This window comes from Lynx canadensis, chromosome C1, assembly GCF_007474595.2.
Source record: "Lynx canadensis isolate LIC74 chromosome C1, mLynCan4.pri.v2, whole genome shotgun sequence".
In the NCBI taxonomy this organism is placed as follows: domain Eukaryota; kingdom Metazoa; phylum Chordata; class Mammalia; order Carnivora; family Felidae; genus Lynx; species Lynx canadensis.
Genome location: NC_044310.1, coordinates 15,696,047 through 15,721,084, shown reverse-complemented (window position 1 = coordinate 15,721,084; position 25,038 = coordinate 15,696,047). Strand labels below are relative to the sequence as shown.

General features: G+C 39.7%; 1 protein-coding gene across 6 annotated transcripts in view; it reads left to right on the top strand.

Annotated features, from left to right (window-relative positions):
• USP48 (ubiquitin specific peptidase 48) overlaps window positions 1-25,038 on the top strand; it is a 91,270-nt gene that overhangs the window by 25,207 nt on the left and 41,025 nt on the right. For 2 of the 6 annotated variants that reach the window (XM_030328223.1, XM_030328221.1), the window contains exons 2-11: window positions 2,146-2,266; window positions 3,222-3,378; window positions 7,498-7,625; window positions 8,258-8,382; window positions 8,884-8,992; window positions 11,477-11,610; window positions 12,317-12,399; window positions 19,053-19,232; window positions 22,648-22,776; window positions 24,296-24,445. In XM_030328223.1, coding sequence (XP_030184083.1) covers window positions 2,146-2,266; window positions 3,222-3,378; window positions 7,498-7,625; window positions 8,258-8,382; window positions 8,884-8,992; window positions 11,477-11,610; window positions 12,317-12,399; window positions 19,053-19,232; window positions 22,648-22,776; window positions 24,296-24,445 — 1,316 coding nt within the window. The remainder of the gene's footprint in view (window positions 1-2,145; window positions 2,267-3,221; window positions 3,379-7,497; window positions 7,626-8,257; window positions 8,383-8,883; window positions 8,993-11,476; window positions 11,611-12,316; window positions 12,400-19,052; window positions 19,233-22,647; window positions 22,777-24,295; window positions 24,446-25,038) is intronic. The other 4 variants (XM_030328222.1, XM_030328226.1, XM_030328225.1 and 1 more) reach the window with 4 other exon arrangements.

Below are 25,038 nucleotides of genomic sequence, written 5' to 3'. Positions count from 1 at the left end.
ACAACAAACAAACCCAGAAAAGCCCCCACAAGACTGGGTTCATGGAGAAATGCGTAGCCCCTATTTGGAAATCTTTATAATCTGTTAGCTTAACTGCTTTTATTACTGCAAAGCGCTGCCATTGGCTTTTTGAGTTCTTACCTGCAGGTGTGGCCCTAGGGGCCCATAAGCCATAGGTTCTGCCTGGGGCTGGTGCTTCATCACTGCTTCAGCTCATCTATGGTGATGGTGTTCTAGCTGATTGAACGCTTTGTCAGTAATACCTAGCCAGCAATTAATTTAAGAAGATGTGTACAAACAAAAAGAACAATACCAACACTCTAGGGCCAAATAATGCAAGTTGTTTTCAACTTCTCACATGTTTTGAAAGTTTTTTCAAAGTTCAACCCTATTTCATCTAATTTTCAGGCTGCAGCAAGGACCCAACTTTGGACCAGGTTGAAGAGTACAAGATTGCCCGCGGTGGGGGTGGGGGGGGGGCGGGCAGTGAGGGCAAGGATAGACTCTACTTTTTTTTTTTAAGTTTATTTATTTTGAGAGAGACTGCATGCACACATGTGTAGACCAGGGGAGAGGGGCAGAGAAAGAGGGAGAGAGAATCCTAAGCAGGCTCTGTGCTGTCAGCGCAGAGCTCAGACGTGGGGCTCAATCTCATGAACCATGAGATTATGACCTCAACCAGGGCACCCCTCTCCTCCATCATTCTTTTAGTACATCCCTACTTCTGGCTCACAGCAAGATGTTCCACGTTCCTCTTGTACTCTCTGTCCAGACTTGGAATCAGTCATTTCTCCAAGGAGTCGTGGGGAAGACTTAGAAATCAAGACCTGGTTGCTAGGAGTCTCATATTATTGCTTCTACACCCTCAGCTGACAAAAGGCCATGTAGTTGGCCTGCCCAATTACATTTCAGATAAGACAACAAATGTTTTTTAATTTAAACATGTCATTTATCTGAAATTCAAATAACTACTGTTCTGTAGTTTATCTGGCAACCTTAATCTTCCTCAAGTTTACACTTATTATTCCTGATTCAGTACTGCAGGGTTCATTTTATTCTTCCTCCCTTTTCTTACTTGTAACTTTCCAAAACTTGGTTTCCTTTATCCCCAGTATATTTACTTATTTATTCAAATAGAGAATATACGGAAAGTAGTTTTAGAATTGTTAACGTCTCTGTGAAAAGGAAGTCATTAAGATTTGGTATTTGTTCCTTTTTAGCCTGAAGACACCACTAAATGAGCTTGCTAATGAATAACCTTATTCAAGTTACTTGGGTTAGTTCCCCCTTCCCTTCATTGTGGGTGTTATTTAGTTGGAATGTGTTTATGTGAGATTTAGGGTTCTCCCCATCCTTACTGATTTCTGTGTGTAACCCACACACAGCCCCCCAGTTCAGCAGTGTATTATAGAACAGTATGTTCAGAAAAGTGTCACATACCCCGCCATTTTTGTTTACCCTAAACCCACTCATATTCAGTAGCTAACCACTTTTATTAGTCTCTGGTTTATCCTTTTTGTATTTTTTTGTTCAAATAGATACATGTATATTTTCTTATTTCCCTATCTTTCTTACACAAGAAAGTGAATTATATAGGTACTGTTTTGCACACTGCTTTCTTTACTCGCTAATATATCCTGGAAATTACTCCACATCCGTTCACAGAGGTTTGTTATGTGTTTTTCATTTTACAGTTGAATAGTACTCCATTGTGCAGATGTACAGTATCCCCTGTGTTTGGCCATTTGGGTTCCCAGTATTTCACAAACAGTGCTATAATGAATACCTGAGGTGGTGTTTGTGCTGGGTTTTCTTGCACTGTTGGGGCTGTATCTTCAGGGTGAATTCTTAGAAATGAATTACTAGGTCAAAAGGTAGCTTATATGTATAGTTTTGTCAGATTGCAAAATTCCTCTCCCTCAAAGTCCTACTACCAGTTTGTATTTCTCAGCAGTAAAGGAGTTCTGTTTCAGCCTTACAAATTGAGTGTGGGGTTTATACCTTCTAAGTTTTCCTAATTTTTATAGAGGAGAGATATGATAAAATACTGTATAGCATTATAGTTTTAATCTGCATGTGTAATATGGAGCTGTGACATTTCTTAATTAAAAATAATATATTTATTATTACTATTTTTTCTGTTAGACGAAACTGCAAAGGAAATCCGAATTGCTTGGTTGGGATTGGTGAGCATATTTGGTTAGGAGAAATAGATGAAAACAGTTTCCATAACATTGATGATCCCAACTGTGAGAGGAGAAAAAAGGTAAGCCATCATTTTTTAAGTTATTGCTATGTGGTATCCCTCTGGGTTTTTGTTGTTTTGTTTTGCATCTATGATCAGAAACTATAACGGACTTTGTGGGAGCCTGTGCAGCTTTAAGATGTAATGGAACTTAAAACCCTATAACTGCTTGAATTGCAACAGTTCTTATTGGTAGTAATACTTTAAAACAGGTGGCCATGTAATCCAGCAAGTCTTAAATGATAGTTTTAGTTTAAATGCTGATTCTGTGTTTGCTTTAATATTGTATATTTCATTTCAAACTCATTTTTAAGCCTCTTTAAAGGAAGTGGTAAATCCAGGGAACAAACTCACATAATGATTCTACCTCGCTTTTCTTGGGTTCATTGTGTTAGATATTACACGTGTAGCAAATAGTTTTACTTTTTTAAAAATACCCATTAATGTTTTCTAAACCCTAAAGCCCAGCGTTCACAAAATAGTCAGCTGTATGAATACTTTGTTAAGAATGAATCTTCATAAGTTCAGGAATTCTCAGTCTTAGAAGAAGTTGTAATCAACTCTCCTTGTTCCACTTCTCCCAGATCTATAGGATTTCTGGAAGTTTAACTTCCTAAACGTTTTACTCCTAAATGTTGACAGTTTAGGAATAGAGCAGATGAACAGCCTATGTACACATGTTCAGAACAGACCTGTCCTTGAGCCCACCACTTTAATTTTAGATTGAAGGGGCCAAAGAAGACCAGAAGACTGGAGATGAGCTGTCCTAAGTCTTTTCCACTCCAGTAGCCACCCCAGATGTGTCTTCCATGAAATTATGTCCTCGCCCTGGCCAAGAGAGCCTTATGGTGGTTATACCATGTTGACCTGGGTAGTTTTAGCAAATTTTTAATCTGAAATTAAATAGTTCCTCTTATAATTTTTTTGCATGTGAAGGGAAATTGACTCTATGATTATAACTTTTGCATTTTTGTAGAACTCATTTGTGGGCCTCACTAACCTTGGAGCTACTTGTTACGTCAACACGTTTCTTCAAGTGTGGTTTCTCAACTTGGAGCTTCGGCAGGCACTATACTTATGTCCAAGTACCTGTAGCGACTACGTGATGGGAGGTAGTATCCAAGAGGAGAAAGGTTAGTGGGGCACACGTGGGGAGGGCTCACTTCGCAGCATATTGCCAGCCAGAAAACCTTCCAAATGCAGGGAACTAACTTCTTAGTGCTCCGTATGTGCCGGGCATGGTGGTGTGTCCATAAACATTGTCAGGATTCAAAATAGTTTTCACTTTTCCTGTAAATTTGTTAATGGTGCGCTGAAATTGTTCATATCCAAGTGAAGGAAATACATTTGATTGTTATTATATAGCTTACATCAATAATTGCTCTAGGTAATACACTGTGATTGTAGTTCATTAATTTTTAGTGATTGATGGAAATCAGTAAAGCAGACAAGATTACTCTCTTTAGTTTGAGAGATTTAATATTTCATTGTGACCACAGTCTTTTGTCCTGATTCCCAGATAGGCTGACTTAGATGATACCCCTAAGATTACCGTTAAATTCACTAACCTTGGCAAAATGACTTACCATTAGCAACTACTCACATTGGAAATTTAGAATCAGTTTTGTTTGTGTTTTACACAGGATCAGTTTCAAACTGTTTCTACTGGAATTATTTTATTTCATGAATAGCGTGTCGATTATTATTCTTGATTGATATGACTTTCTATTAGAGATTATTCTCTTTGAGAGGGAACTTTTCATGGAACAAACCAGATTTTTCTCTTTCTCAAAGCTGGGGGATGGAAGGAAATCACATAGGTCTGGGAGCTCCAAGTTGGGAACTTTGACTTTTGCTCCCATCTACATCCTGTGCCGTGTTTTGGATGCTCTTGGTTGGGCACATGGCTCATGTCTTTGGCTCTGAGAGAGAAAAAATAGGATTTATAAGCCCCACCACTTCTTTTTTTTTTTTTTTTTTTAATTTTTTTTCAACGTTTTTTATTTATTTTTGGGACAGAGAGAGACAGAGCATGAACGGGGGAGGGGCAGAGAGAGAGGGAGACACAGAATCGGAAACAGGCTCCAGGCTCCGAGCCATCAGCCCAGAGCCTGACGCGGGGCTCGAACTCCCGGACCGCGAGATCGTGACCTGGCTGAAGTCGGACGCTTAACCGACTGCGCCACCCAGGCGCCCCTAAGCCCCACCACTTCTGACAGCCCCGTCAGATAACAGTAACACTTTAGAGTCTCGATCTTTGTTAATTGTAATTTGTGCTTCAAAACACAGTGCTTAAGGGGTGCCTGGCTGGCCCAGTCCGTAGACCATGAGGCTCTTGATCTTGGGGTCCTTCACGGGTTCGACCATGTTGGGCATGGAGCCTACTTAAAACGACCCCCTGCCCCAAAACATAGTGCTTAAAACTCTTCGGATTATTTCTCCAAAGCTTTATTTTCATAGTTCTGAATATTTAAATCTAGATTAATAGTATACTGGGTGTTTTATTTTATTTTTTATTTTTTTTAAGTTTATTTTTGAGAGAGGGAGAGAGAGAGAGAGAGAGAGAGAGAGAGAGAGATCATGAGTTGGGGGAGGGGCAGAGAGAGAGGGAGACAGAAAATCTGAAGCAAGCTCCAGACTCGGAGCTGTCAGCCCAGAGCCTGATGCAGGGCTCAAACCAACAAACCATGAGATCCTGACCTGAGCCGAAGTCAGATGCTTAACCAACTGAGCCACCATGCACCCCAGGATATTGAGTGTTTAATAATGTATGGGACATCTGGGTGGCTTAGTCGGTTAAGCGTCCAACTCTTGATTTTTGCTCAGGTCATGATCTTATGGTTCATTAGATCGAGCCCTGCCTCTGCTCTGTTCTGACAGCACACAGACCCTGCTTAGGATTCTCTCTCTCTCCCTATTTTTCTGCGCCCCCCCCCCCCCCGTGTTGTGTGTGTGTGCTCTTCTCTCTCAAAATAAATAAATTTAAAAAAAAATAGGAATGTATGCAAAGGATGAGTAATGTTAAATGTATCCTTTTTGATAGTATTAGTTTGCCGAAATATAAATTTACCAGTGAGAGGTCAGTTAAATAACAAATGAAAACTAAATTCCTGTTTTATAAAATGATGTGTCATGGCCTTTAATGTGGCTTCAATGTGTATCTTCAAAAAAAAAAATTTTTTTTTTTTAAATTTCTAAGCACAGGAATTTTTATTTCACCGAAGTCTTCCCTGACCTTGTTTTCTGATAAGAGTGTACATTTGTGGTACTATCCTAGCTGATACAGTGCAGTGGAGTGCAAAGGCTTTACTTTGGAAATGATGGGATCTGGGTTCTGCTACCAACTCAGCCATTCCCTCATTTTACAGATAAGAAAGCCAGCAGAGTATGAGTTATTTATGGAGTTATACAGATGGAGTACCTAACCTATAAAATAGGAGAGTTGGAGTATACACACAACTTTTAATAGGCTTCAAAGCATTTGCACCCCAGGCACCCCAGGAAGTGAGATTTTTATCTTTGTTTTACAAATGAAACATTGACTTCCTGAGAGTCACAAGTGGTAGTAAAGAGATAAATTATTCAGAGTCCAAAATAAAAGAAAGTACACAATAATTTGAATAGGGAAAGAATAAGGAATTATTGTTATATATATAATTTTTATGATTTTTATTTTATGTAATCTCTGCACCCAACGTGGGGCTTGAACCCCAAGATCAAGAGTTGCACAGTCTACTGCGTGAGCCAGCCGGGCACCCCTAATTATTATTATTATACAAGATAGACTTAATTTTTTAATTTTCAAAACATATTTTACTGGAGTGGTTTTTTGGAAGGGATTTTTTAATAGTTGACATTTTAGTTTCAGGTGTGCAGTGTAGTGATTTGACAATTCTGTATGTTATGAAATGCACCCCAAGAATAGGGAATTAGTAACAGGAAATTAGAGTAATGGGGGAATTGGTTGGTAAGAATTAAAGAGGACTTAAAAAATATAAGAATAGCAGATACACAGAGCAGCCACTACTCCCAGGGCAAAAGAGAACACCTAGGGAGGGTCTCACCCCCCACTGCTCAGGCCCGAAATCTGGACCTCTGGACAACTCCCTGCGCACGCTCACTAGGTGCCTGAGAAGGTGCTGAGCTGCTGCTTCAGTGGGAACCCCTGCTTGAAACTGACCACAGGGAGGTCCTGGGCCTCAGAAACCCCTGCTAAGTCATCTGAGAGGGTGCCCAAGGGGTTGTTCAAGAGGAAGTCCCTCACTAGAGGCAGCCCCTTGCGACACACCAGAGGAGACACTGGGGGGAGCTGTTGGAAGCCATTTGGTGCTGGTTTGGCTGCAGGAGGCTGGTCGGATGCTTAACCAACTGAGCCACAGGTGGGCCAGGGGCAACTGAACCCTCCAGTACCTTCTGACAAGACCTTGTGCAGGCTGGTGAAGGAGAGTTGTTTGCCAGGCTCATCTGTGTTATCACAGAGGAGGCAAAGAAGGGTGGCGACTGGCACCCAAGATCATACTCAACGTCTTTCGGGGCTCTTGTGTCCTATTTACATACCTTCCCCAGATTCATTAAAACTGGCAACTCTAGGGGTGCTTGAGTGTCAGTCCGACTTCTACTCAGCATCCGACTTCTTCTCAGTTCGTGATCTCACAGTTCCGTGGGTTCAAGCCCCATGTCTGGCCCTGTACCAACAGCTCAGAGCCTGGAGCCTCAACCCTGCTTTGGATTCTGTGTGTGTGTCTCTCTCTGCTCCTCCCCACCCCCCTCTTTCTTTCAAACAAAATGAAAAAACATCTTTGACAAAACCTAGCAACTCTAAAATTGTAAGATTTTTAAATACTACGTCATTCATTCAAGTTTGAATCTTGTCACTTGCTTCACCTATGGTAAATAAACATTAATGAGATTACAGTAAAGTGTTTGGCCATCTTATGCGAATGGTGAATATAGTCCATGGTGTTTATTACTGGAATGAACGTTTCAGTGTGATTTGACAGTTTGGAAAACTATAGTCATGATTGCTGTTGTCATAATGCACATACAATCCTTGCCTTTGGGGGCTGTATATGGATAGCTGTGGCTACCTCATTACTTCCAGAACAATTGTTTCTGTTAAAGTTGTAAAACTGTAATAAAACACTAATATACTTCGGATATAAGGGTGTTTAATCACATTCTCATGTGAAGAAGTACCTATTTTAAAAAAGGAAAGGAGTAGTTTTTAAAAGACAGACATGTTTTTTTAATAGATTATGAACCTCAGACAATTTGTGAGCATCTCCAGTACTTGTTTGCCTTGTTGCAAAACAGTAACAGGCGATATATCGATCCATCGGGATTTGTTAAAGCCTTGGGCTTGGACACAGGACAACAGCAGGTAAGGACCTTTAAATGTTTTTTTATTAAGTGAAACAATATGATATCTTTTTATTTTTTATTTATGTTGTTTTCTTTAGAAGAATGGCAAAAATAAATTTTTTTATAATAAATATATATTAATCCAAAATTTTCAACCATTGAGTAAGATGGAAGGTGGGAAGAAAAAGACTGCTTCCTAACAAGTTCCCCAATCCCCCTCCCAGAAAATAACAAAGAACCTTAACATTTTTTTTAATATGAAAAGGTAACCCAGGTGTTCTTTAGAATGTTTGTAGGGGGAAATGAAGTAAAATCCTTTTTAGAAATTAAGTTTGTTGTTTTTTTTTTTTTTTTTTTTTTTTTTCCTATTTGGAATTTCAGCATTTATTAGCTGTCCTGCATATTACACATTTTCCTTGATCTCATTTCTGAAAATTCATGCATGGGTACAAATTGATTCAACATAGCTCTAGTCCTTAGTTGAAAATGCTAACTTCAAAAATAGAGGTAGTTTCTGGAACATTTCACTTGTTGCTGTTTGTATCAGAAATTGAAAATCAAGATAATGATTTTTCTTTCGTTTTCATTTTCTGTTTCTTTTTCTTTTTTCTTTGTTTTTATTTTTTAAATTAACCCAAACTTGTGTTGTAGGATGCCCAAGAATTTTCAAAGCTATTTATGTCTCTTTTGGAAGATACTTTGTCTAAACAAAAGAATCCAGATGTGCGGAACATTGTCCAGCAGCAATTCTGTGGAGAATATGCTTATGTAACTGTGTAAGTGTGTTTCATCTTTCCCAGGGTACATTTTATTCTAAGACAGTTGCTCGTATGTGATGTGATTTTCAGTTAAGTTCCAAGTTACAGCCTTCGTGGGTTATCGCGGGACCTGAAATATTTCTAGTAATAGATTTCCAGGGGGAACATGAAAGCAACTGACTTGGTAAATGCAGTTGGACTCATTCAGGTGTTGAGACCTACGTGTGGTCGAGCTCTTGCCACGGACATTGTGGCTGTGGTGTGAGTTGAAAGAGGAAGATTGGAGCCACTCTTAAGAGGAAATGCAAAATGCCTCTGAAAATTTTTCCTAAGCATAAAATACATGCTTCACCAATCACTTTCTGTTTTTATTTTTAACGTACAGTGTAAATAATTTCTGTGAAAGAGAACCAAGGTAATAAGGTGGTAAATGCTTCTCTCCATGGTTCTAGAATGTAATACAATGGAACTTTATTGTTTTCCAACTCTGATCTTAACTTTCACTCTGTTTTATTATAGTTGCAACCAGTGTGGCAGAGAGTCTAAGCTTTTATCAAAGTTTTATGAACTGGAGTTAAATATCCAAGGCCATAAACAGTTAACAGATTGTATCTCGGAATTTTTGAAGGTATATAGTTGTTTCTGCTCATTAACAGTTAAATATTCTGAATTTTTAAAAATTTAATGGCTAAATTCATTACTTCAGACTTTTCCACATATGAGGTGTCTGTTTATGTCATAATCTATAAGAAACTTTATGAATTTTTATTTCAGTTTTTTTTATCTATCCTCAGAGATATGAGAGCCTGAGCGGGGGAGAGGCACAGGGTAGGGGGCGGGGTGGGGGGTGTTGGAGAGGGAAAGAGAGAATCGTAAGCAGGCGCTCCGTACAGATGGAACACGAGGCAGGGCTTGAACCCACAAACCGCAAGATTGTGACCTGAGCCCAAGTCGGATGCTTAACCAACCGAGCCACTCAGTTGCCCTGAAACTTTGTAAATTTTAAGGTGTCAAAGCAGATGGTGTATTAAAATAATTTTTGGATATTTTCAGGTTATTTTACATGTAAAGTTATGTGTAAAAACTTGTATGTTTCAGAGTGGTAGAGTGTTTTAAGGGAATCTAAGCTCTGTTACTACCAGGTTAGTTTGTCCTTTCATTTAATGAGAACCTACAATGTGTGGAATACGGTTTTCTTTTTAAAATCACTGTGGTCATTCTTAAATCCCTCCACTGCATATCTCTCCTTTCTGTATGTTTTGATTTATGTGGGAAAATGGAAGTGGTTCTCTTTTGCTCAGAGTTGAAAAAGCTGCTAAGAGGAATCCTTTGTTACCAAGTGGGAACAAGCGCTTAACATAGTAGATGAGCTAATCATATAGCTTCACATCTTAAAACATTTTTGTGCCTTTCCTCCTTTTTAGCACAACCGTTAGCCTGCTTCAAACACTCATTTATTGAATTCATTCAGCTAAATATTGATCGAGCGATTACTGCTTTCACACACTGTTTTCAGCAGTTGGGGATAACCATAGTGAGCAAAAGAGACAACAGAGTTTTGCCTTATAATGTAGTGGCTTTGGGACCAGAGAAGGACAATAAAATAAGGATAAGTATAATATATAGTGTGTCAACTATAATAGGTATTGTGGTGAAGAATAAATCAGGGAAGAGGGATGGAGAATGCGGTAGGAAGGAGGGTAGGTTGGTTGCAGTTCTAAATAAAATGATGGAACGTGAAGGAAGGAGCCACGTAGGAAAGAAGGAGGTGTAGAATGTGCCCGGTGGTTTGAGGAACAGCAGGTCAGTGTGCCTGAAGTGGATGAGCAAGGGGAGAAAGTTGGAAGTTGTGGAGATAACTAAGCATCACCTAGGATACGCCTTTGCCAGAGGCTTGGACTTTTACTGTGAGTGCAGTGAGATGCCACCAGGGGGTGCTAGTCATAGGAGAGTCCTGATGTGTTTGAATCCTTAACTCTGGGTGCTGTCTTGAGAATCGGCTGAAGGTGGGGCCGGGGAGACAGAAAGAGTTGATGGTGGCTTTGACCGAGGGTTAGCTGGAGAGGTGAGAAATAGTGTTTGGATTTTCAGTGTATTTTCAAAGTAGAGCTACTACAGTTGCAGACTGGATATGGAGAAGAGAGGAGTCAAAGATGACTAAGGTTTTGGCCTGAGTGCCAGGAAGCATGGAGCTGCCAGAGCCGCTATGACAAGGGCTGTGGGAGGACTAGGCTTGGGAGAGGAATTGGGAGTTTGCTTTGGGGTATGTTCAGGGGAGGGCATTGGGGGCTGGATAAAATTAACAAGGGGTTGAGAGAGAGAGATGAGGACACTCAGACATAGGGGATCAGGGAGGTAGGTGCAGCTGGCCAAGGATGCTGAGGAGGGACACTGGACAGTGAGTTACAAGGACATGTGGGAACAATTTAAAAAGAAACCAGCATTAGCTAGAACACTGAATTTCCTGCATTATTCTTTTAGCTTAATGTCATCAGTGTGGTTCAGTAATTTTAATTGTGTGTATGTGTGTGTGTGTGTGTGTGTGTGTGTGTGTATTCTGATGCCCATATGTAATTCCCACCCATTTCCCACTCTTATTAAATTAATTTTGTTGTGTCAAAGTACATAGGATTTTTTTAACTTAGAACCTACTTCCTTGGGGGCACCTGGGAGGCTCAGTGGGTTAGGCATCTTGGGTTTGGCCCAGGTCATGATCTCGCAGTTCTTGGGTTTGAGCCCTGCATCGAGCTCTGTGCCTGGAGTCTGCTTCAGATTCTGTGTCTCCCTTTCTCTCTGCCCCTCCCTCCCTCTTTGTTTCTCTCTCAAAAATAAATGAACATTAAAAAATTTTTTACAAATCATACATTTTGGAAAGAGGCACATCAATTTTAAATTGTTGTATGGAAGTAAATAATATTCCTGCCAAGTAGTACCTTTTATTGTAGGTGTCCTTTTTTGTTACTTGTAGTAGCTTGACCTTAACAGCTTGGGGTGGGGGGGACTGTTAATGAACATGAAATTATGCTTTCCATCAGAGATTTGATCAGTTTTTAAAAAAACCTTTACACCCTCTACTTTTTTTTTTTAACTAATATGTCTTATTTCTGAGCAGGAAGAAAAATTAGAAGGAGACAATCGATACTTCTGTGAAAACTGTCAAAGTAAACAGAACGCAACAAGGAAGATCAGACTCCTCAGCCTTCCCTGCACCCTGAACTTACAGCTGATGCGCTTTGTCTTTGACAGGTAAGCATGTGCAGAGTAGCAGTGTTGGTTGCTCATTGTGGACTGATGGGGACAGATTTTACCATAGACAGAGAAGGTAATACGGTGCTTACAATTTGAAACTCTAGATTTGGGGGTGAAAGCTGTAGGTGGGGCCTGTCCTTTTGACTTGCAAATAATTCATGGTTTGATCACAAAATTCTTAGGTAAGCCAGACATATATGAGTTAAAGCTAGTAGAAAGGTAGGGCGTCCTTATTTTTTATTCTATTATTAATTATTAAAAACTAGAAAAGGAAAACAAACATTTAGGTAAGGAGTGAATTATCTTGCTGTTCCTGTATTTCTGTATAAGAAGTAGAGTAAATTTATAGTTAACGGTGCTCCAGCCCCCATGGGAATATATCTTTGATTTTATAATTAAGATAAAGGCAGTGTTTGCATATGCACATTACTTCTGTGCAGGAGTTTCGGTGGCTCTGTTGTGATTAAATTAAAACTTCTGGAAATAAGTTTAGAATCGCCACTTTAAATTCGTAATTTCAACCTATTATTTTACACCAATTACAAGACAGCATTATGTTGACTTCTAATCGTACAGGTTTTTGAGCAAGATTGCTAAATGAAGCCTACCTAGCTACCAATGCGTTTTTTTATTAAAATAGGTGATAGAGCTTATACATTGTTTTATGATTGTTTTAAATATAATTAGCTTTCCTCTTGGTTAGGCAAACTGGACATAAGAAAAAGCTGAATACCTACATTGGCTTCTCAGAAATTTTGGATATGGAGCCTTATGTGGAACATAAAGGTAATATTTTTACCGAGCAGTGATAATTTTAATGCTCAGAGAATGTAACTTGTGATCTGCTTGTGATGAATACAGAACAGCAGTTTATTACTAAATTTTATTTGCTAACGTTAACGTCTGTCTGGGAACAAAGGCTTTTTAGGCAAGCCGAGATGTGTTAACTTCCATTTTTCCATGAGTAAGTACACAGCAAAGATTAGATGGTTCGTCAAGATCTACATAATTAAGTGTACAAAAGAATAAAAACATGAGAAGGTGTTTTACTGTCTGAACCCACAAAGTGGTCCCTTAGTGTCAGAACTGTATCTATAATTCCTCATAAAGTGAAGTCTCTCTGAGCTGCCTCCATTCGTGTTTTTTTTTATTTTTTTAACTTTTCATCAAAAACTTTAGGTGGCGTAATTTCAATATGTATGCTCTAATTCATATCAGTGATGAGTTCTATGATGGTATGCCAAACAGTTTCCTACCCTTTTGTTTTGGTGGTCTTCACCTTACATACAGGGTGATTATTGATAGAAGAAGACTTCTTGCCCTTTTGTCCCTCTTGCCCTGACCTGACCGGAAGGACTGTTGCACTTCTCAGATCGATCTTCCTGTCCATTAAATTTTTAATAAAGAAATTAATATCATAAACTCTTTCTCTTTCCATAAAAAGCTTCTGGAGGCAACTTACAATAGAAACAAGCCATAAAATAAAACCTTTGGAAAAAAACAGTTGGATAGGTTGGGGAATGATGTATTAAATACTTAAACTTTAAAATGTGTGATGCTCTGTCACTGTTGCCGGTTTGAAATTCGCACCTTGGTGCAGGAAGAAAACAGCTGCAGACTTTGCACCTGGACTTTGTTACTTTTATATTTGGCTGAATGAGTAACTTAACTGTAGTCCACTTTGGTTAGTGGTTTGCTTCCTGCCTCCTTTGTTCCAGGTAGTTGTTTAAAATTAGAGATGTCTGATAGCCTGGTGGTTTCTCTGAGTCCAGAAACTTCGATGTAAAATTAGCACTTTCCTTGTCTCCACTGTATGATTTTGATAGTTTTTCTTACTAATGTTACTAAATATATTATGTATTTGTCTAATTTGTACTGTAAGGAGCACAAGATGATTATGAAATAGACTTGACGTGTCAAAAACTCTGTAGAAATATTTAAATTTAGTGTGTGCATTGACTAAATCTCTTAATATTTAAATAGAAGAATAAAAATTATTTTCTTATTTTAGAATTGTTAGCTAAGACTAGTAAAATTAATCCAGTAGTTTGTAGCTATAGACCTGTCTTTCACAGGCTCTTGTACTATTTGCTGTACAAACACACAACCTTCTAAATACTGAAAACATTAATTTTTGTTAAAATTGCACAGGGTTGGGTTCATTCTTGGTAATTTGGAAAATTTAGAAGGCATAAAGAATAAAAACTACCTGCAATTCTATAACTATATCACCAGTATTTGTTTTCCTGTATTATTGATATGTGTCTATGCATTCCTATCCATATGAAGCTGAAAAAGTAGGTCTAAAAGATGGTCTTTTTAAGAGGAGAATTCCCTTGTTTCCTTAAATAGTGGGCCCGCAGATCTGCAGAGATCTGTAAACCAAGGGGTCTCCATTCCTTGAACCTTTAGCCCTTGACTCTCTAACTGAACTTTTGCCATGTTTCTTAGAGATTTTAACATACCTGTAGACCACCTTGAGGGTCTGGGGGCTGAATAAAATTCATAGAATTTCAGAAGAAACCAGTTACATTTCAATACAGTTAGCTGGGCACCTGGGGGGGCTCAGTCTGTTGAGTGACCAACTTCGGCTCAGGTCATGGTCTCACGGTTCGTGGGTTTGAGCTCTACGTCAGGCTCTCTGCTGTCAGTGCGGAGCCTGCTTCGGATCCTCTGTCCCCCTCTCTCTGCCTTTCCTGGCTCACACTCTCTCTTCTCAAAAATAAGTAAACATTTTAAGTAAACTAGTACAGTTAGCAAAACACCAAGACAGACCTGACATCCAGTAATAAAGGTGCCCATTAAAGAACAGATTCCACTGGCTGTCCACAACTACCAGAATTCTGAAGCTGTTGAGAGCAATGAATTGGTAAGTATAAATTCAGGCTGACAACGGTAATGTGAGATGAAAATTTTTGTGTTGTTGTCTCTCGGTCACACAGTCATAGTTACTGCTTCTACTTGTATGGTGTATCATGATGATTTAATTTAGGGAATACTATGTGGAACTCCTATTAGAGGCGATCTCTCCCACTTCTCTCCCTCAGCCATCCTGACGGGCACACCCTCCCTTGTCCTGCTGTTGTGTGCACCATACACGTCACTCTATTGACTTTCCTACCTTTTTAGAATAAAATATAACACATTCATAAAAGTCCAAAATACACGTTTGGCTTGAAGAATTGTCACAAAGTGGACATCTGCACGAGCAACATCCTAGGCCAAGAGATAAAGCTTCCCAGTACTCTAGAGTCTTTTTTGTTGCCCCTCCCGGTAACACCCCCTTCTCTCCCCTCAAATCATAGGCACTGATCTGGCTTTTATGGTGCTTCATTTATTTTTTTATTTTTAATTGTTTAAATGTTTGTTTATTTGGGGAGAGAGCATGCATGCACGGAAGTGAGAGAGAAGCCCAAGCGAGCTCTGGCCTGACGCCGGGCTCAGTATCACGAACCGTGAGCTTATGACCTGTGCCCGGATCACGAGACAGATGCTTAACTGACTGAGCACCCCAAGCGCCCCTATTTTTTATTTTTATTTTTATTTTGCTTTAGTGTTTCATGATGTAAGTTTGCATCCCTGAACATTAGGCTTTAGTTTACCTTTTTCCTCCTGGGATATTGCCAGGTGAAACCCAACCCATGATGAAATCTTGGCACTGCCTGCCTCCCTGGCTCCTTTATCTGGGCTGTGGTTGAAGGTGGCTGGAGAAAAACACTGTCATAGCTGTGTGTCTGTCTGCGTCTCAACCCTTTTAATTTGGGGAATTGCAAGTTTATACAAAAAAACGGAATCCCAATCTGGATCTTTAAAAAAAAAAAATTTTTTTTTTAATGTTTTTATTTTATTTTTGAGAGAGAGAGAGAGAGACACACAGTGCAAGTCGGGGAGGGGCAGAGAGAGAGGGAGACACAGAATCTGAAGCAGGCTCCAGGCTCTGAGCTGTCAAGGCAGAGCCCAATGCAGGGTTTAAACTCAAGGAGTGTAAGATCATGACCTGAGCCGAAGTCAGATGCCCAACCAACTGAACCACCCAGGCGCCCCCCAGTCTGGATCTTTTAACTGCATCAGTCCACTTACCCTCCCCCCCTCCCCCCCCCCCCCCACTTACCCTTAAGTACTGATCTTTCCTCTGGTTCAAATCTGTACCACGTTTTATGGCTCCCCGTTACTTGAATGTGTTTTAAATTTTCTCATTTCTTGAAACATAGCCTACTTTTATAGTCCATGACTGACTCTTAGAATGTCACGCAGGCTTATTTTGGGGGTATCGGTAGGTTCTTTTGTTGTTGTCATGTTTCTTTTGTACTTGGTTATCTTTGATTGCATGCTGGTTATTGCACATGGAAAATCTGTGGGGATTCCCTTAGGACTGGCATGACACCACATCCTCCAGTGAGACCTTACTTCTTTCTGCCAGGCATCTGGGATCCCTGCTAGTTAGGTACCAGCACAACCGGAGTTCAATGCTGAGGTCCCCTTGTTCACCCAAGCTGTAAGAACCTGATACGAAGGCCAGACTAACACCATGACATTCCCTTCCCACCCCACGTTCTCTTTCTCTTGCTCTCCTCAGGGGTAATGGGTTTACTTTATGGTTTCCTGAGGTTGGGGAGATGGAGAGGCTTTTTCTGGTTCACTTTTACCATGAAGTAATGGGAGAGGGCAGTGTGGTAGAAAGAACAGTAGGTGGGGGAGTCCAGGTAAGCCCTAAAATATGGAGTGTGGACCAGCACACCAGGTAGATAAGCCTGAGCTGTCTGACTGATATCACTATTCTCTACTTCCATTAGTTAACACAGAAAATAATATGTGCACTTAACTCTGGACATAGTGTCTTTACCTCTGTAATCAGTACAAGTACCTTGGGGTGCCTGGCTGGCTCAGTTGGAAGAATGTAACTGTTGATCTTAGGATTACTGAAATAAAAATAAGAAAAACCAAAAACACATTACAAGGACCTTAAACCACTAAGAAGTCGATCCTCTCTTAAATTGCTTATTTCTTGTATGTGGTTTTTTTTTTTTTAGTGATTTTTCAAAGTTTGTTTATTTATTTATTTATTTATTTTGAGAGAGAGAGCAAGCATGAACAGGAAAAGGACAGAGAGAGCAGGAGAGAGAGAATCCCAAGCAGACTCCACATTGTTAGCCTGGAACCCAGTGTGGGGCTCAAACTTATGAAATGTGAGATCATGACCTGAGCTGAAATCGAGTCAGACCCTTAACCACCTCAGCCACCCAGGGGCTCCTGTTTTCTGTGTGTATTTTAGTTCTGCTTTTTAAAAAACTCCAAGGCTGCCTTATTGTGTGTAGGACTGTTGGTGTTTTATTTACCACCGTCTTTGGTTTATCATTCATTCCCTTCTGCATTCTAGACCTCCCATCTGCAGTGGCTTTTTTTTTTTTTTTAATATGGAATAGAGCTTATAAAATTCCTTTTGAAAGGGTCTGTTGATGGCAAATTGTTTTCACATATCATTGTCTGTATTTTGTTCTTGTGACATTTATTTTCCCTAACGTGGGCCGTTATGTTCACGCGGTACATGAGAGACCTCTTGTCGCAGTGCTTGTGTTGCCGGTGAGGGGTTGGGGCCTGTTTTGTCATTGTTAAGAGTTTTTTCTTAGGTTTGGGCATTTTGCAGTGTCACTGTGACCTGTTGGGCTAGATTCTAAGTGTATTTATCCTCCCTGCAAAAGGTATCAAACAATTCCTCAACCATCGTGTCTTAAAATGTCTCATCCTCACTCTTTCTTCTCCCCTCGAATCCCAATACATGTTTGTTAAGGTGTTCCCTGACTCTTCCATTGCTTTGTCCTGTGTGTCCCAGAATATCTGTAGCCCCACCTTCTACTTTACTGATTATCTGTTCAGGTGAACCTAATCTACCGTTAAGCCTTTCTGTAGAGTTTTGACTTTGAGTTATTATAATTTTCATTTCTAGAAGTTCAATTTGGTTCTTTATCATATCTGATTTTTTTTAATGTTTACTTATTTTGAGAGAGACAGGAGCATGAGCAGGGGAGGGGCAGAGAGCGAGGGAGAGAGGGAGAGTCCTAAGCAGGCTCCATGCAGAACTCACGAAACCCTGAGATGACCTGAGCTGAAATCAAGAGTCAAGAACGCTTACCCGACTGAGATACCCAGGTGCCACTACAATAAGTTTTAGGATGTTTAATGATATAGAAAGATGTTAATGATATATTTGTTAGAAAAAACTACAGGTCTCAGTGTCAGTAGTGGTTCTGTCTGTATTATGGAGTTGCTAATTAGTTTTTTGTTTTCTAATTTTTAATAGATAGAAGTGATTTTTTTTTCCGGTACATATGTATTTCTCCCCATGATTGGTTTAAAAGATTTTCTTTAAAAAAAGCTTTAGAATATTGTATCTGAAAATGGCAATGTTCATTTGCCGATATTTGGATAAATGGGTAAGGCCTTCTCTTGCATAAACCATGTGCATAATATGCTTTTGTTTATTTATTGGTTTTCTTTAAAGTGAAATAGGAATTTAAAAATACTTCTGAAGAAACCTCAGTGCAGAATCATTCTGTATTTTTATTTATTTGAAGTTTTATTTATTTAAGTCATCTCTGCACTCCACATGGGGTTCAGATTCAGAACTTCGATTGAGAGTCGCACGCTCTTCTGACTGTGATAGCCACATGCCCCTCATTCTAGATTTTTTAATTTAATTTTTTAACGTTTATTCATTTGTGAGAGACGGGGGGTGGGTGGTGGCAGGGGGAGAGAGAGAGTGAGATTCTAAAGTAGCCTCCAGGCTCTGAGCTGTCAGCACAGAGCTCCACGTGGGGCTTGAACCCGTGAACTGTGAGATCATGGCCTGGGCCGAAGTCAGCCGCTCAACCGACTGAGCCACCCAGGTGCCCCGCCTCATTCTAAATTTTAATGTTTTCTCTCCTGTTTCCAGTTATCTTGGCCTATGCCTGTTTTGACAGCAGTTTTTCTTAATGGCTTCTCTCTAATTTTTTCTAAAACATTTTTCTTCTTGAAAAAAAATTTTTTTAATTTCACATTCCCATCTCATTAGTTTATATAAGTAATTTGTGAGAAGAAGATGATCACCTGATTCTTGGTAAGTATATAGGTGAGCCAATTCATGCGGAATAGCAAAGTGTACTACAGAATAGCTTTGTAACCCTGACCTGGGTGCCCAGAGTGCGATAGCTTTCCATCTGTATATTTTGCAAGGGAAATGGAGAGTCAGTACAGTCAGGTGCTTAAGATAGCATCTGCTATATTACTTTGTAAAACTAAATTTTTTGAAAAAAAAAAAAAAAAAGAAAAAAAAAAAGTGACATGTTTTGAATTCTATCAGATAGGAAAACAATTTTAATCATTACAGTTAAGGCTCAGGATATAAGAAGGAATATTTTTCTCCAAAACGTTTTTTACTTTCTCCCTTTCTCTTTCTCCAGGTGGGTCCTATGTGTATGAACTGAGTGCAGTCCTTATACACAGAGGAGTGAGTGCTTATTCTGGCCACTACATTGCCCATGTGAAAGATCCACAGTCCGGTGAATGGTATAAGTTTAATGACGAAGACATAGAAAAGATGGAGGGGAAGAAATTACAACTAGGGATTGAGGAAGATCTAGGTAAAACCTTTAAGTTGTGAGTGCCCTTTTAAAATATAAATTTTTTTTTTACTGGAAATATTTTGATAAATTTTTATGGCCCAAGATTGGTATGGGTTATTAAGGGTATTTGCATGTCTTAAACACACGTAAAATCTCTGAACATCTTTTGTTAGCAATGCCTGAATTAAAAAAAAAAAAAAAAAAAAGATTTTCCTCCAGAGATGGTTTCCATGATGTTTTTCTTTGTGTCGGGAGATGCATGTTGGAGAAATAACTCTAGCAGGGGACCTTTGCTCTGAGAACAGTGCCTACTCCTCCCTGTTAAGTATCTTATGCCATGCCATCCCCAGAGTGTGATGCAATGCCTCTGGGGAGTAAGCTGCTTGCGATTTTGTAGTGATGAGGTCTGCCTTTACAGTACTTTGTGAATAGCACCTTACTCTGGAGCTGTCATCCTGTCCATTTTCTTGGGCCAGAAGACCCATCCCTTCCCTAACGAAGTACACAGTTTTTCCAGTAGAAGCCATCTCAGCTGAACTTTTCATTACTCTGTCGCCGTGTTTGTCATTCTTGGATGAGGCTTGAACTTGGGAGTCTAAATAAGAGAAAAGGAATGGGAATGGGTGTGTGCCTCCTCCACAGTTCTTCATGGATCAGAACCACTTGCCCAAGGTGTCAGGGAGGAGCATGGCCATTGGAGTTGGCTTTCCAGGCATGTGGGTAGATCTTTCTGCAGATATTTAAGTGGCAACGATATTCTTGTAATTGAGAGAGGTATTTTCTGTTTTTAAATAACAGGTGTTTATAGATATTCAGCAATGTTATTCCCATCCCATCTTAGTAACACTCAAGGTCTTAACCTTTGCTTATAATTTTTCTTATTGTGAGAGTCTTTCTGGGAACAAAACTGAGATGTAGCTTTAAATTATGAATAATGGTGTCGTGGTTTTATTTGACTGTTCTTCACTGAGGTTTATTTGATTTGTCTTCATTTTAGTCAGAATTGTAGGAATAAAAGCATTGGTAAGGCTGTCCTATCTACTATTTCTAAGCAGCCCTAAATTTTAGAGTAGTTCAAGAGAAAGTGACTCCACACCTATCAGGATTCCATTCCAGTGTTTTTTTGTTTGTTTCTAATGTTTATTTTTGAGAGATAGAGGGGGAGATACAGAATCCAGAGCAGTGTCTAGCCTCTGAGCTGTCAGCACAGAGCCCGACCCCACAAACCGTGAGATCATGACCTGAACCGAAGTCAGGTGCTTAACCGACTGAGCCACCCAGGCGCCCCTCCATTCCAGTGTTTTAATGCCACTATGCAATGTTCGTTACAGCTTTCATCTGTTGTTTTCTTTTCATCAAAACCAGAAAATCCTTGTTTGTTAAATTCCACGAGTCATTTTCACCTGTATTCTATTATGAACTTTTATGAATTGTTTTATATTCCCATCTTCTACAAAGAATTGAACATGTTAAATCATAATACTTTCTGGTTAGAAGTGCCCAACTGCCTCTTTACTGTATATGCTCCTGACGTTTTTAATTTACTGTTATGGTGGTCTTCAAACTTTTTGTTCCTGTATTCTCTATAAGAATATTGAACGAATTTGCGTTCCTTGCATGTTTTAAAACCCGACATTTTCATCTTAATTTTAAGTGCTCCAAATAATGTGATTTTCTGACATAGTGAAACTGGAACATCACTTTTAAGAGCGTCCAAATGAAATTAGTTAACAGTCAATACCCACTATTTCAGAGACATATGAATTGGTCCTTGTTTATAGCAGGACACTTTTAACCCTACCCCTTTCTCCCATACTAGTATTTCCATCATTTCCATCTGACCCTGCAGAATTTTATTCTAATGGAATATACTTCAGATTTCTTTAACCATACAGCTCTAAATAAAGTTCTTTTTGATTGAACTTTTTCTTTTTTCCCCCCAATATCCTTCTCCCTTTCCCCTTCTCCCTCCTGCCCCCCCCCTTGCCTCAGGATCCAGCTTTATCTTTTAAATTATAAATACCACCACATTGGTCAATCCCATATGAGTATGTTATAGAATACTCCTGAATCAAATAAAAAGCAAAATTTTATTGTAAACACATCTTTTAATGACATGGCTGAGAATTTTTTTTTAATCCCTGGGTGAAGTTATATCTTTCCTTTGTAAAGTGGGAGAGGGATGGCTGAGAAAGGAGAGGCAGGAGCCATCAGTGGAACCTCAGCTTTGAGGCAGCTCGATTCTACAAAAGTATACAGTGAATTGGAGATCTGGTAATTGATTTCCTGAGAAGTAAGCATGATCTCATACCACCGGAAGGTTACCCCTGGATCCTAGGCACCAATCTGAAGATCACTTTCATGTGATCCACTTGCCATGCAGAACACTTAGGAATGAATGCCATGCTACTGAATTTGTAGAGATTAGTGGCTAATCTTTATGCTCATTAGCATTTCACTATTTTGAACATGCTATTTTATTTCTTTGGGCAATTAAATCTGCGTTTTTGTTTTTGTTTTTTATAACTTCTTGTTGAATTTTGATTTTAATTCCAGTTAACATATAGTGGGTCAACAATTCATCTGCCAGTGTACTCCCTAATCCCCATCATCTGTTTCACCCAGCTGCCTGCCCTCCTGTGCTCTGGGAACCATCAATGTGTTCTGTCATAATCTGGATTTACTGTATTTTTTTTTTAATCCTTCAAAGAATATTCATTTTGGAGAGAGCTCGAGTGCACAAATTGGGGGAGGGATGAGAGAGGGTGTGATCAGAGGATCCAAAGCTGTCTCTACACTGACAGCAGCAAGCCCAATGCAGGGCTCAAACTCCCGAACCCTGAGATCATGACGTGAGCTGAAGTCGGATGCCCAACTGACTAAGCCACCCAGGCGCCCCGATTTTTAAAATCTTTTTAAGTTTACTTATTTATTCTGAGGGAGAGGGAGAGAGAGAATCCCAAGCAGGCTCTGCGCTGTCAGCACAGAGCCCGACACCGGGCTCGATCTCACTAACTGCACCATCATGACCTAAGCCAAAATCAAGAGTCAGACTCTTTACCGATTGGGCCACCTAGGCGCCCCTGGACTTACTTTTGTAATTTAAGATCGACATTAAAATAAACTCATAGCAGTAGTACCTTTTATTTGGTTCTAGGTTTTTCTTCCTGAAAAATAGTACTTTCTTACCATCTTATAGAAATGGAATATGGCAGGCAAAGGGGGTAGGGTAGTAAGCTTGTTTAAATACTCAAGCATCTAAAGAGCATGCTGAATTTGTATTGCCTTTTAATGTTTCAGATCCCTCTTAAAGTATCTTGAATGTGTATTATAGAAATTTGTTTTCTGTGGCCCTCCTCCTTCCCCTCCCCTGCAAAAGGATGAACATACTAGAGGCATTCTAATTTAGTTATCTTTTATTTCTCGACCTCAGCAGAACCTTCTAAGTCCCAGACACGTAAACCCAAGTGTGGCAAAGGAACTCACTGCTCTCGAAATGCATACATGTTGGTGTATAGACTACAAACTCAAGAAAAACCCAACACAATTGTTCAGGTACCAGGTAAGCAGTTTTCCAGGGTTACATAAGGCAAATATGTTAGAATACTGTGCTCAAAGGTCAGTGACAAGAACTTACTGCTTTAGCGGCATCTGGGTGGCTCAGTTGTTTGAGTGTCTGACTTCAGCTCAGGTCATGATCTCATGGTTTGTGACTTTGAGCCCCTCCCTCATCAGGCTTGCTGTGCTCAGCACAGAGCCCGCTTCAAATCTTCTGTTCCCCCCTCTCTGTCCCTTGCCCGCTCACACTCTCCCTCAAGAATAAATAAAACATTTAAAGATAATTACAAAAATAAAAACTTCCTGTTTTAATTTATTAAGATAGGTTGATTGCAGATAGTAAGTGTTGGTGAAAGTAAATATAATCACAAATTTGCTTTTAAAGTAGTGAATTTTGGGGGTGCCTATCTGGCTCATTTGGTGGAGTGTGTGACTCGATCTCATGGGTAGTGGGTTTGAGCCCCGTGTTGGGTGTAGAGATTACTTAAAAATTACAAAATTTGGGGGTGCCTGGGTGGCCCAGTCGGTTGAATGCCCAACTTTGGCTCATGTCATGATCTCGGGTCGTGGGTCGAGCCCCGGGTTGGGCTTCTGCTGTCAGCACAGAGCCCGCTTCAGATCCATAATAAAATCTAAATAAATAAATAAATAAATAAATAAATAAATAAATAAATAAAGTAGTGAGTTTTTTAAAATAAAGGTACCATTAAAAAAAAAGTTGATTTTGAGAGAGCAAGAATGAGAGATAGCCTGCACGAGTCGGGGAGAGCCAGAGAGAGAATCCAAGGGCGGCTCTGAGCACAGAGCCCGACATGGGGCTCAGTCTCAGGAACCCCAGGATTGTGACCTGAGCCGACATCAAGACTCGGAGGCCTAACTGAGCTACCCAAGCACCCAAAAAATAAAGGAACTTTTAACAGAACTGTTCCACTGACCCCTTCCCTCCGAAAGAAAACCACAAACAATTTTTAAAATTCTATAGGTAAGAAAACATGTATTTAAGGAACCATTTGGTTTAATTTGTAAAGCATACAAGTGGGTTTTACCCACTTAGCAAGGTGCCCGGCTGGCTCGGTTGGTAGAGTATGCAACTCTTGATCTCAGGATCATGAGTTGAAGCCGCACCATGGGCATGGGCTTAGAGTTTACTTAATTAAGAAGGGGTGGGGGGTGGGGAAGAGTTGCTACAGGCCTGAGGGCAGTCTTAAATTGTCATCTTACCTACTACTGGACTGTGGTCTGTGGCATCATCTGTTTTTAAGTGGTATTTGTGAGCCATTTGATGGCTCCAGTTGTCTGGTGACATCATAGAGAACCAGATTGGGAATTACCTAGTATCATTCAAGTGGCTGTTTCCATTTTTACTCTTGTCTGCAGGTTATAGATCTCTTACAGAAAGGGAGACCGCAGTAGGAAGTTCCCGCTAGAATCCTAACCGATATTAGCTGTAATTTTGAGATTGGCATGGTTCTGTGTCTTTGAAAACAGGAAAACATTAGTTTTTGTCTTCCTCTTTTGAATAGCCTTTCTTCAAGAGCTGGTAGATCGGGATAATTCCAAGTTTGAGGAGTGGTGTATTGAAATGGCCGAGATGCGTAAGCAAAGTGTGGATAAAGGAAAAGCAAAACACGAAGAGGTTAAGGAGCTGTACCAAAGGTTACCTGCTGGAGCTGGTCTGTAAGATATTCTGGGACAGCACTGCTGCCATTATGTGCCTTGTTTCTTTCGTGTTCACAAATGTATATGAACAAACTTTCCCCTACCCTTTCTTATAACCCACTAACGCCAGCTTAAGCACTATAAAATTACTATGTAAACGAGCAATAATTTGATGCATAGCATTCCATATAGTTTTCATTATCATGTACTTTTAAGAATGGGAAGCTCTTAACAAATTAAAAGGTTTAGGTCAGCATTCTGCATATGTATGAGTCTTACAGGCATTTCTATTTTGTGAGATATTAATTTGTTCTTAAAAATCTGATTGGGTTATGGAAGCAACTCACTGCCCTGACAGTCTTAACAGGCAGTCTTGTCTGTGTACTATTTTTAATGTTACTATTATACTAATTTGAAATTTAATATCAAATATTATGCTAAGAATGGAGAGCTTTCTGCTGACCCTTAATTTCTTAAGAATTATCCCACACAAGCCAGCTCATCCCTTTACTGTGTATGTTTATTCAAGTTTACCTAGTGCCTTAGAAAATCCCAACTTTTTAAGCCTTCAGTACCATTGGTAACGATGTGTCTTTAACATTTCCTA